Consider the following 12,227-nt stretch of genomic DNA (forward strand, 5'->3'; position numbering starts at 1 on the left):
AGGTTCAATTCCTGCCAAGGGCACATGCCCAGGTTGTGGGCTCAATCCCCAGTAGGGGGTGTGCAGGAGGCAGACAATCAATGATTCTCATCATTGATGTTTCTCTCTCTCTATCCCTCTCCCTTCCTCTCTGAAATCAATAAAGAAATATTAAAAATAAAAAAGAATGCCCTTCAATATTTCATATAATACTGGTTTGGTGGTGTTGAACTCCTTTAGCTTTTTCTTGTCTGTGAAGCTCTTTATCTTACCTTCAAGTCTGAATGTTAGCTTTGCTGGGTAGAGTAATCTTGGTTGTAGGTCCTTGCTATACATCACTTTGAATTTTTCTTGCCACTCCCTCTGGCCTGCAAAGTTTCTGTTGAGAAATCTGCTGATGTTGTATGGGTGCTCCCTTGTAGGTAACTAACTGCTTTTCTCTTGCTGCTTTTAAGATTCTCTCTTTGTCTTTAGCCCTTAGCATTTTATTTTTTTATTTATTTATTTTTATTTATTTATTTATTTATTTTTTTAATAAATTTTTATTGTTCATATTATTACAAGTGTTCCTTTCCCCCCCCTTCCCACCCCACCCTCTGCCCTTTCCCCACCCCCCATTGTCCTCATCCATAGGCGCACAGTTTATGTTCAGTCTCTTCCCACATTCCCCTGCCCCCTTTTCCCCAAGAATCATTAGTTCACTCCCCTTCCATACCTCTGATTCTATTATATTCAACAGTTAATATTGTTCATCAGATTTTTTTTTTAATTTCCTTGGTTTTTAGATTCACTTGTTGATAGTTACGTATTTGTTGTTCATAATTTTTATCTTTATTTACTTTCTCTTCTGAAAGAACCCCCTTCAGCAATTCATATAATTCTGGTTTGGTGGTGATGAACTCCTTTAGCTTTTTTTTATTAGTGAAGCTCTTTATCTGACCTTCGATTCTGAGTGATAGCTTTGCTGGGTAGAGTATTTTTGGCTGTAGGTTCTTGCTATTCATCACCTTGAATATTTCTTGCCATTCCCGTCTGGCCTGCATGGTTTCTGTTGAGAAATCAGCTGACAATCGTATAGGTGCTCCTTTATAGGTAACCACCTGCTTAGCTCTTGCTGCTTTTAATATTCTCTCTTTGTCCTTTGCTCTTGGAATCTTAATTATGATTTGTCTTGGTGTGGTCCTCTTTGGATTCCTCTTATTTGGAGTTCTGTGTGCTTCCTGGACTTGTAAGTCCAATTCTTTCCCCAGGTGGGGGAAGTTTTCTGTCACTATTTCTTTCAGTATGTTTTCGATATCTTGCTCTCTCTCATCTTCTGGGACCCCCATGATTCTGATGTTGGATCGTTTGAAGTTGTCCCAGAGGTTTCTTACATTATCTTCAATTTTCTGGATTCTCTTGCCTTCTAGCTTCTGCAGAGGAATGTCTTCTGGCTCTTTATATTCCAAATCTTTGACTTGATTCTTGCGATCTTCTATTCTGTTTTTAGGACTCTGTATAATATTTTTTATTTCAGACAATGTATTCTTTATTTCTTGTTGATCCCTTTTCATATCCTCATAGGTCTCATTTATTTTTATCGGCCTTTTCTAGGATACTCTTGAAAAACCTTATAAGTGTGGTTTTGAACTCTATATCCAGTCGCTTTTTGTCCTCCATTTCTTTCGTTTGTGATCTATTTGGTTTAGGCATTTTCGCAGGCAGCTTTTCTGATGGGGCGGAGTTTCAGGGTGGAGCCTACAGCCTTGGCTTCCGTCAGCCCCGCCCTATGCGACTCCTGAGACTCAGGGTCCTTCAGTACTTGTTGCAAGGGCCTCTGAGAGAAAGGTGCCCTCGATTTTCGCCTGCTACCAAACAGTGTAGGCTCTCCCGCAATGGGCCCGAAACTGGGGTTCAGTTCAGTTGGAAGTGGAGCTCGAGATGGAGTTCAGAGCAGTCTGGAGCCCCTGTCTCCTTCCCGCCAGGGCAGTCCTACGGCACAGCCGGCCGTCCCTTCTCTGCGCGCACTGCGTGTTCGTCGGGACCTCCTTTCGCCACTTCCCCCGGGTTCCGCCTTACAGCTCAGCTCCCCATGGATGAGCCTGGGTCCCCGGGGCCTGGCGTAGAACTGGGGTTCAGAGCAGTCGGGGGCCCAGCACAGTCGGAGTTTTATCTCCTTCCCGCTAGGGAACGCCAGCCAGGCACTCAGCCTCCCTCCTCTCTGGCTCCGTCCTCTCCGCGCGCCGCGTGTCTCCGTACCTTGGGCTTTTACAGCTCCTCCGCGCTTCCTTCTGGTTTTCTCCTTGCTTCTCGTTGTAGAATTTCCAGTCAGTCGACTTTCCTGTAGTTCTGGGTAATGTCCATTTTATATTTTAGTTGTATTTTATTGAAATTGTTGCGTGCGGCTGCGGCTAGGTGCCTACCCGAGCAGCCATCTTGGATTCTCCAGCCCTTAGCATTTTAATTATGATGTGTTTTACTGTGGTCCTCTTAGGGTTCCTCTTGTTTGGGACTGTGTGCTTCCTGGAATTGTAAGTCTATTTTTTTCACCTGGTGGGGGAAATTTTCTATCATTTGTGATTAGGTCCAGGTGCCTCTACCTTTCTCAGATCAGGTGCTTCTTTATTTTCTAAATGTGAAACAGAGTGGGGACCCACCAGGCCACTGGGAGAGAAGATAACCCCCTCTCTCCTGATAAGCGGCTTTGAGCCAAAAGATTATGCTCCCACTACAGTTGTGGAATCCCCCAAGCTTTCCCTCTTTAAAGCAAGGCAGAAAAAAAAAAATTAAGTAAATAAATAAAGCAAGGCAGGCTTAAATTTGGAATGCTCAGCTTTGAATCAGGTCAATTCCTGCCTCCAACCCCTAAATACATGCTAAGAAATACATTTTAAGTGGTGGTCCACAGCACACATACCAAAACAAAACTGTAACAAACACGTAGCTTTAACAATGCTGGCCACAACCTTCCATGCTGGTTCTTGCCCTGCTAATTATTTGCTACTGGTTGTTTGCAAAATAAGGGTCTAGTTGTCGTCTCCCGCTTTACATATAGGAAACTTGATGCTTCACTTGCTGCATCAACCTTCAACTTTCTCACTCTTGTCATTTTGCAAGCACCAATAGCATCACCTGACATTTCTGTTTAACTTTTTCCTTATAGGCACAATTCATGCTCTTTACAGAAAACTTGCCAAAGTAAAGCCCTTCCCCCCTCCCAAAGACAACCCTTGTGGTTTCTCTTTCTCCCCACTCACTTCAGGACCGGAGGAACAGCATTTTTCTGTGACGGGAATCACACAGGCATTGAGCCTCGCTTATCTGGCATCAGGCTCTCACGTTTTCCAGATAAGCATCAGGTTTTAAGAACTAACACTTCAACTACTTTGAAAGCAACTCTTAAAAAGAAATAGCTTGAGATATAATTCACATAATAAAGTTCACCCTTTGAAAAATGTATAATTCAGTAGTTTTTGTATATTTCTCTAATTCTAGAATATTTTTCTTTCTGAGATGTACTCTCTCCCCAGGTCACTATCCAGCTGGGGGGTGGGAGGGCCTTGGACAAATCGCCCATGACTGGGGCCTGTTTCATTCTTAGTAGTATGGGGTGCCCCGACCCTGTCACGTGCGAAGCTAGGTCACGTGCACAGCCGGGTGACCGGCGCAGCCACAACATCTACTGTAGCGCAGCGCCCCTGCCAAGCGCAGTGACTGTTTATGTACTGTAATTACATTTAAGCTGTAAATAGCATAACACTTTTCTGTTAAACACACTATATCGTTTTCCCGTACTGTACTGGCTTGGTGTCCACCGGAACCGCGGTATCCCAGGAAGACCCCAGGGAAGCCCTGAGACCCCACAGACGCAGCAGCCAGCACTAAACCCCGCGGGAAGACCTGCGCTGCAAAGCGAGTGCGCGCCGGCGCAGCCTGAGAGCCCCAGCGCGCAGGCGCCTGGGCGCATCCATTTCCCATTTGGCCCCACCTCCCCCCCCACGCCGATGGTTCCGCCCGAGGAGGGAGGGGGCGGGGCCTTGCGTGGCGCGAAAATCGGCGCGAAGAGTGGCGCCACTTCCGTCTGCTGCCAGGCTCCCGCTGCCCCACTCCCGCTGCCCCGCTCCCGCTGCCCCGCTCCCGCTGCCCGGCTCCCGCTGCGGCTCCCGCTGCTCGGCTCCCAGCCTCGCCATGGAGCAGCGCCGCCTCACCGACTTCTACGCGCGCCGCCGCCTTGGTCTCCGCGCCCCGTCTTTGCGGGTCAAGCCGACCTGGCGCACCCCCAGCCCCGCCAAGTCCGCCCTTCCCGCCCAGGTTCCCACCTCGAGCGGCAGCCGCAAGCGCGCCCGCCCGCCCGCCGAGCCTGCGAGCGACGAGCCCACGCGCGCCCGTCCCGCGCCGTCTGCGCGCAGGAGGCTGAGGCTGCCCCACAATGTGGTGAGGGCGTGGGGTGGCCGGGGCCGTGCGGGAGGGGAGAGACAGATGCGGTAGGGCCAGGCAGGGGAGGGCTTCTGCAGAGACCTGGCGCGGAGGGAGGACGCAGACCAGGTGGCTGGTTGCAGAGGATACACACAGACCCCAAGTGGAAGAACCGGGTCGTGGCCTGGGCGGAGAGAACTGGCTGAGAGGCATTGCAGGAGCTAAGTCCGAGTGGCCAGACCTGTGTCCTGTGGCCACCGTAAGGAGAGGTCTTGCATGGAGGGGCGGGGAAGAAACTTTGAGCGGGGAGCCGGGAGTGTGGTGCGGGAGGAGAGCCAGAGCTGGGCGGGCTGGTAAATGCCAGGCCCGTCTGCTAGGTTGGATTAGGGGTCAAGCCTTGGTTACTGTGCTGAGCCAGGCCCTTCCCCTAACAGGGGTGGTTCCGAGAGGCTGGACTGAGGGCAGCAGAAAGTCTTTCTGTAGAGCCAGTACACCACAGGGTCTTGTCATTTGTTCACCTTTGGGGTCTTCTGCTTCAGGACGCTGGCCCTGGCTCCCCAGCTGCCCCTGACTCAACAGCTGCCCTTGACCCCCCAGAGTACTCCCCTCAGATCAAGAAAACAAAGAAGGCTGCCCTCTCAGCCCGTCAGCTGCCCAAACTGGCACCCCACAAGGACAAGGTGAGGAGGCTGAACCACGGGCTGGGGAGGTGGGTGTGGGGTAACTGGCTGGCTCACAGCGTCCTGTGTCTATAGGTTTCCTCGAAAGTCACCTTCTCTGAACTCCAGTCATGCCTGCAGCGGGCCCGGGAGCTGGGGGCTCGGGCCCAGGAACGGAGGGCAAGTGCCCAGGGGAATGATGCTGGGCAACCCAGTGCGCTGGAGGCCAAGGAGCACCCAGCGGGGCCAAGGTGAGTTTTGGGTGGGAGGCTCCCCAGGTAAGGGTAGGCTGGTGGGAGGCCTGGCAGGGATAGGGCTGGGCACAGGTCTGGGGCTGCTCCATCAGGGAGCCAGCACAGTGGATAGGACACTCAGATCTTAGTGCCAGTCACTAGTTCTTCACCCTCTTTCATCTAAGAGGGTGCCAATTCCTGCCTCAGTGGACCCTTATGGGTTTCAAATGATAGCCCCTGGTGATTGGGCATTTGCTTTCTAGCATTGTGTTCGTCCTCCCCAGGTCCTGAGGTTGTCACGTGCCTCTTAAGAGATACAGAAACCAGGGCTTAGGGTGGCCATGGGCATGGTGGAGCTGGTTTGAAGCCACCCTTTTCTGTCTCCATCCCTGACAGTGCTTATGATGGGGAGCGGGGCATATAAAGAATTTGTAAACTGGTATGCAGTGTGTCCTGGGGGCAGTTTTGCAAGCCCCAGATCTGGAGTATCCCCGGCTGCTTTGCCAGCCATTGGGTCCTGGAGGGGATGTGGGTCTGATGCTTTTCTCAAGGCCTGGCTCCCTCCTTGCAGTGAAGAGAAGGCACCTGCCTATCAACGCTTCCATGCCCTGGCCCAGCCAGGGCCTCCTGGCCTCGTGCTGCCTTACAAGTATCAGGTGTTGGCTGAGATGTTCCGCAGCATGGACACCATTGTCAGCATGCTCTACAACCGCTCGGAGACCGTGACCTTTGCCAAGGTCAAGCAGGGTGTCCAGGACATGATGCGGAAGTGAGTGGAGTCCCCCGTTGGGTGGGAGCCGTGCTCTGTAGTGGAAGCTGACTGACTGACCCGACACCCTCTTCCCACAGGCGCTTCGAAGAGCGCAATGTGGGCCAGATCAAAACTGTGTATCCTGCCTCCTACCGCTTCCGCCAGGAGCGCAACATCCCCACCTTCAAGGACAATGTCAAGAGGTCTGATTACCAGCTCACCATCGAGCCGCTGTTGGATCAGGGTGAGTGTGCTGTGGCTGAGTCCACCCATCTCTGAGCCTTGGTTTCCCCACCTGTGGCCCTGCCGTTTTGAACATGCATGTGAGGGCACTGAGCCCCTCGTCTGAGGACCTGTGGTGTGGGACTTGGCGCGCCAGTGGTTCTAGTCAGGCTTGGACTAGAGCTCAGGCTTGGACTCTCTCTGCAGAGGTTGGCAACATGGCCCCCCAGCTCACAGCCTCATGCCTCCTGCAGCGGCGACAGGTCTTCGGCCAGAACCTGGTGGAGCGTGTCCGGGAGCACCACAGGGTGAGCTAGTGACCCCAAGATGACCAGCTCAGTCCTCCTTGTGTGAGGTATCCCTGTGCTCTGTCCCCTCCTTCAGTGTAGTCACAGCTGCATCTTACCCAGCAGGAGACAGGCCCTGCTGAGGGGCTGTGTTCTAGAGCAGCGGTTGCCAACCTTTCGTACCTCACGGATCACCAGTGGTCTCAGGACCACCGGTTGGTGACCACTGTTCTAGAGTTCTCTTACTCACCAGAGTGGGCCTTCGTCTCATATGGATGGGGATTCTGGGCTGGGTGGGGACCCTGGCCCTCAAGTGAGGTATTCTGACCTGAACACAGGATCGGGGAACTCAGGGATGCAGACTCAAGACTTGGGAGGCTTGTGATAACTACAGTGGGTGCTGGTGGGTCCTCTACTCATGCCCAAAGGTGCCAGCTGGGATGGGAACCTCTACAGCCCCACTCCACCCCAGCCAGATGTGCCCAGGGTCATCGGGTATCCTTTCTTGGGTAGGTCTTCCTGGCCTCCCTGAATCCCCCCATGGTGGTGCCTGAGGACCGGCTAACACGCTGGCACCCTCGATTCAACGTGGATGAAGTGCCTGACATTGAGCCTGCTGAGCTGCCCCAGCCACCGACCACAGAGACGCTGGCCACTGCTCAGGAGATGCTGGCTCGAGCCCGAAGTCTGATGTCACCAAGGGTGAGACTGGCCCCCTCCTCCCAGGGAAGGGTAGCCTGACCCCCATGTGGGCACCTAACAAACTCCACGTGTGGCGGTGGGCGTCGGGGTAATGGGATGTGCCCTCCCTATGTTCAGAACACTGCCCACTGGCAGGCTCTACCCAGAAGTGCCCAGCACAGGTCTTTGATGTGCTGGGGTGAACTTGGGCTGGACATACAGGGCCTCCTGAGCAGGGGTCCATCAAATGGGGTGTGAAGGCCTCCCAGGAGAGACTTCTGATCTCTTCTCTCTGACCTGCTCCAGATGGAGAAGGCCCTGAATGACTTAGCCCTGCGCACAGCTGTGCCCAGCAGCCCTGTGTCCAGCCCGGTACTGCCGGCCACTCCTCCGGCCACTCCATCTGCTCTCCTGAAGGGGGTGTCCCAGGACCTGCTGGAGCGGGTGAGTGTTTGGGGTCCAGGGATGGGGTGGAGTGGGGACAGCTGTCCACTGACCACTCTCCATGCCCAATGCAGATCCGGGCCAAGGAGGTGCAGAAGCAGCTGGCACAGATGACACGGTGCCCGGAGCAGGAGCAGAGGCTGCAGCGGCTTGAGCGGCTGCCTGAGTTGGCCCGGGTATTGCGTAGCGTCTTTGTGTCAGAGCGCAAGCCCGCGCTCACCATGGAGGTGGCCTGCGCCAGGATGGTCGGCAGCTACCGCGTGGCCATGAGCCCAGGTACGTGCAGGGGCAGGGCCACTCTGCATGTCCTGAGTCCCCGGGGAAGGCGGGCACCATAAATCTACACCATTCTCCTCACCTGCTCGTGTGCACTGGATGGGCGTAGTACCCTTGAGATTCCCCCGAATCCCTTTAATCCTGCAGCTTCTTGAGGCTGTCTCCCCATCACACACCTGGGCTTTGCCATGGGGGTCCTCCCCATGGGCTTCTTGTCTCACAAAGCTGCAGGACACTTCTGCTTCAGGCTCAGTGGGAGAGCCACCTCCTGGGGAAGGCTGTGATGGACACTGCCCTGGCCCAGGCCTTCTGTCCTGTCAGTCTACTCCTTTGCTTCTGGGTACATAGATTTGTCTAGCCCAGAGGGACGGGTGGAAGCAGGGGCTGGAACTACGGAAGGCTTGTTGACAGGACTCTGAGGTGAGAGCAGTACCTGTGTGCACTCACTCACAGATGCGCACACAGGCCCAGAGGTTTGTGGGGAGGGACAGGCCCCCCACCTCACGAGGCCCTCTCTCTGCAGGGGAGATGGAGAAGCACGTGCAGCTCCTCTCCGACCTGCTGCCTGGCTGGCTTAGCCTCCACCGCATCCGAACCGACACCTATGTCAAGCTGGACAAGGCTGCTGACTTGGCGGGTGTCACCGCACAGCTGGCTCGCCTTGCTCGTGCCGAGGAGATGCTGTGAGCCTGATGGCTGCGCACCAGCACGCCGACATGGGCTCAAGGCCCTGGCCTGGCCCTCTGTGCCCGTTTTATTCTCTAAGAATGCACTTTGCCCTCCCATTCCTGAGTCCTCACAAGGGTCAGCAGTTGTACTAGGTTCTGGGGTTGGAATTCTGGCCATTGTGGGTGGTACAACCACCTCATGCAGCATGCTGCCATTAAACTGGTTTCTCTTGGATTGGTCTTTGCTGCACAGAGTGCAGGTATGTGGGGGTAGGGTGGCTTTCCTGGCAGCGTGGGTTTGGGCAGTGTGGTTGGCAGAATACCCCTTTCCCCCTTGTCTCGGAGCAGTCCCCCAACATAGGGATCTTGAGAGCTCATCCTGTATTATTCTAATGGCCCAGTGTCATCACGGCAGAGGTTGGTGGATGGTATATCACTGGCTTTGAAGATGAGGATAGGGCCATGAGCCAAGGAATGGGGCAACCAGCCCTGTCTACACCTCGGTTTTCAGGATAGTTGGCCCTCTATCTGCCAGTCAGCCAAGCAAAGGGAAAGTCACACTGCCAGTGTTTCCCAAACTTTTGACATATGTGTACTCCTCGTACTCATGAGAACGTAAAATTAGGTGCAGCTAAGCATGGTGCAGTGCATATCCCCACCAAACTCCGGTGCAACGCGTACCCCCACCGAACTCTTCCCGTACCCCTGGGGGTACGCGTACCACACTTTGGGAAACACTGAATTGTATACTATGTAGGTGGGCCCAGGATGGCTACTCTACTGAGTACAGAATAATTCCCTGAACAATACAGCATAACAACTATTTACATAGCATTAGGTACTATAAGCTAGAAATAATTTACAGTACACAGGAGGATGTGCAGGTTTTATGTAAATAGTTTATATAAAAATACACTGAGCAGCCATGGGGTCCCCTGCCCCTCCCCTGCCTCTTGGTCCTGAGACCCAGACCCCACCCGGGCACCTGAAGAAACACCACTCTAGCAAAGTCGATCAGTCATTTCAATGGAAATGTTATTTCAATGGAAATAAACCTGAGCAGCTGGGGCTATCGGCTTCAGGCCTTGGCACTTCCAGAACCTGCAGGAAGGACCTGGGTGCTGGATAGTAACTCCACCACAGAAATGGATAAAAAGTCCAGGTAAACGGCAAGTGGTGGTCAGTGAAGCCACAGGCCCGGACCTCTCCTTTTCCTAGCTGGTGTGGAGCAGGGTATCAGGTCACTCATACTGCAGGAGGGAGAAAAAGGGCACGCCCCCCAGCTTCTCTCTGCCCTTCAGCGACGTGAGCTCCACCACACTCAGGCATTCCAGCACCTCGGCCCGCAGCTGGCCCAGCAGCTCACAGGCTGCATGCATGGTTCCTGGTGGAAGGGAGGGGAAAGAGTTGGTTAAATAGGGTTCCATCTGGCAGCAGGCAAACTAGTGTTTAATTCACTTCTCACACATAGTAAGGCACTCCCACCCCCCAAAACTCCCCAATGCCAACCAAGCCCTCTTCATTCTGGGGAGACCCTCACCACCAGTGGCCAGCAGATCGTCCACGACTACCACTTTCTGCCCTGGCTCCAGGGCATCTCTCTGGATTTCCAGGTCAGCCTGTGGGTGGAAAGCAGGCACATGGTTGGTACATCTTAGAACAGCCTTGGTGTGTAGAGCCCAGGAGCTAATGAGGGGCTACCACCTGGGGCCACGGTTTCAACCCTCCCGGCTGTTTCCTGGCTGTGAGCCTGGTCCAGTGTCTCAGCCTCTGAGCTCCCATGTCCACTCCAACCATGGCAGCTCTATTTGATTCTACAACTTTCCCTTTGGGGAAGGAGGGTCCCTGGGATCAGCCACCAGCCCTCTCACCTTCCCATATTCCAGTGTGTATGAGACGGACACTGTGGGGCCCGGCAGCTTTCCACGTTTTCGAATGAGCACACAGCCCAAGCCGAGTTCCTGGGCCAGGGAGGGGCCAAACAGAAAGCCTCGAGAGTCCAGGCCTGTTGGTGAGAGCTGGGTTATTGGGAGGCAGCCGTGTGGCACAGTAGCATGGGAGTCCCCACAGGTCAGGCTGGGTAATGACAAGTCACTACAATAACAGGATGCCTGGCCTTGTTGGCGCCAGCCAGCTAAAAGGTCAGATGTCCATCCATTTAGGGAATGTTGACTATGCACAGGGACTGTTGGTTGCTACAGTGGGAGGTTAGGAGGTGGGGCTAGGGACTAAGTCCACACCACAAGGTTGAGTAATAACTGGGTGGCCCTGGGGAAGTCACCTGACCTCTTTCCAAAGCTCAGCTGTTACCTAACTGGGCAGGTAATACCTATGAAACATTCAGCAGACTCATGTCTTTGAAAGCAGCTCCTGCCCAGGAGCTTCTGAAGGAGAAGCGGTGACTGGGCACTGGCCACCTCTTGCAGTGCATTGAGAAGGAACAGGAAGTGTTAGGTGGGAGGGTGTCACACCCAACTGAAGAGGGGAACAGCACTGCCCTGACCTCCAGGCAGTGGGGATTAATGGGAGGGTGAGGGAGTGGGCTCTCACGGGAGATAAGGCCCCAGGGTCTTCTCAGATCTCTGTAGGCCTCAAAGCAAGTATTGAGCACACAGCAGGTGCTCAATACATGCTTGTAGAAGGAGAACAAGAAACCTCTAAGACACAGTGGAATCTGGTCACATACTGTCCGGAGAAATACCCCAGCGCTGGAGACCAGGAACTGGGTGGGGTACACGAAACAAAGCAAGCATGTTCACATGGATGCCCTCAGCCCCACAGCCTGCAAGGCGGTACCCCCTTGGCAGAAGCCATTCCTCAGGCCGGGGGAGGGGCCTGTAACCCATCTCAGGGCTGCAGAGCAGGGGGCAGCGGTTCTATCCTTACAGCCCATGCTGAACAACCAAGCACCTTAGAGGTAGGTCCCCTGAAGGACTCCCACTAAAGACTCTCCTAAGCAGAGATGGAGCCGTCCCTCCCTCCCTCTGCCTGACTCAGGAAAACGAACCCCACACAACCCGCCTCCTGGGGCCTGGCCTACACGCCAGACCCCCCCCTCACCCCGGACCCCCCACTTGCCCGCGATGTAGTCGATCTTGCCGCCGTGGGTCTTCTTCAGGTGGCTCGCCAGGAGGCTGATGGCAGCGCGGAAGGAGTTGGGGTCCTTCAGGAGGGGCGAGATGTCCCTGGCGCGCAAGCACAGGCCTGGTGGTGACTCCCGGGTCGGGTACGGGGTGGGGAAGGCAGTCCCCGGGACAAAAGCCACCGGCGCCCAGACCGCCCCACTGTACGCGTACGCCCAGCCAGGCCCTCATCGCCCGGCCCCCGGTGGCCTGCCCGCGCCCGCCCGCGCGCACCTGAACAGCACGCCCGGGGCGGGGAAGTCCGGGAAGCTGCGGATGCGCTGGGCCACCAGCTGCAGCCGGGGGTCCGCCATCGCCGCGGCAGACAGCACGTGTGCGCAGGCCAGACAGCTCTGCGGCGCCCGGCCGGGCCGGGGCGTGGCGGGGCCCCCGGTGGGGGGCGGGGCGTCTGGGTGGCAGGAAGGACGGGCGGGGCACTCGGGGCGGGGCTGGCCGGCTCCGGTAGGAAGTCCCGTTTTTCACCAGATCTTCTATTTTAAGACGCCGGTT

At 54.9% G+C, this 12,227-nt stretch overlaps 2 protein-coding genes across 2 annotated transcripts; one reads left to right on the forward strand and one right to left on the reverse strand.

The window, feature by feature from the left end:
* Positions 1–4,005: 4,005 nt before the first annotated feature.
* On the forward strand, positions 4,006–8,835 carry CDT1 (chromatin licensing and DNA replication factor 1). Its single transcript, XM_084905067.1, has 10 exons — positions 4,006–4,392; positions 4,914–5,054; positions 5,130–5,284; positions 5,838–6,035; positions 6,116–6,261; positions 6,447–6,547; positions 7,040–7,228; positions 7,514–7,651; positions 7,726–7,927; positions 8,451–8,835. Exons 1-10 carry the CDS (start codon positions 4,147–4,149, stop codon positions 8,612–8,614), a joined length of 1,680 nt encoding a protein of 559 aa, XP_084761193.1. The 5' UTR covers positions 4,006–4,146; the 3' UTR covers positions 8,615–8,835.
* Positions 8,836–9,478: 643 nt separating this feature from the next.
* Positions 9,479–12,123, reverse strand: APRT (adenine phosphoribosyltransferase). The gene is made up of 5 exons (XM_084905729.1): positions 11,952–12,123; positions 11,674–11,780; positions 10,467–10,600; positions 10,136–10,214; positions 9,479–9,979 (listed from the first exon to the last, which is right to left on the reverse strand). Exons 1-5 carry the CDS (start codon positions 12,029–12,031, stop codon positions 9,837–9,839), a joined length of 543 nt encoding a protein of 180 aa, XP_084761855.1. The 5' UTR covers positions 12,032–12,123; the 3' UTR covers positions 9,479–9,836.
* Positions 12,124–12,227: the final 104 nt, after the last annotated feature.

This window comes from Pipistrellus hanaki (assembly GCF_964339955.1).
Source record: "Pipistrellus hanaki genome assembly, chromosome: 15".
In the NCBI taxonomy this organism is placed as follows: Eukaryota; Metazoa; Chordata; class Mammalia; order Chiroptera; family Vespertilionidae; genus Pipistrellus; species Pipistrellus hanaki.

Excerpts from the sequence above, each read along its gene's own strand:
- APRT (XM_084905729.1), bottom strand. The coding sequence starts at position 12,031 with ATGGCGGACCCCCGGCTGCAGCTGGTGGCCCAGCGCATCCGCAGCTTC. Across the intron at positions 11,781-11,951 it reads GCCCCGGGCGTGCTGTTCAG|GGACATCTCGCCCCTCCTGA; the intron begins GTGCGCGCGGGC and ends CTTGCGCGCCAG. Across the intron at positions 10,215-10,466 it reads ACACACTGGAATATGGGAAG|GCTGACCTGGAAATCCAGAG; the intron begins GTGAGAGGGCTG and ends TTCCACCCACAG.
- CDT1 (XM_084905067.1), top strand. The coding sequence starts at position 4,147 with ATGGAGCAGCGCCGCCTCACCGACTTCTACGCGCGCCGCCGCCTTGGT. Across the intron at positions 5,055-5,129 it reads TGGCACCCCACAAGGACAAG|GTTTCCTCGAAAGTCACCTT; the intron begins GTGAGGAGGCTG and ends CTGTGTCTATAG. Across the intron at positions 7,229-7,513 it reads GAAGTCTGATGTCACCAAGG|ATGGAGAAGGCCCTGAATGA; the intron begins GTGAGACTGGCC and ends GACCTGCTCCAG.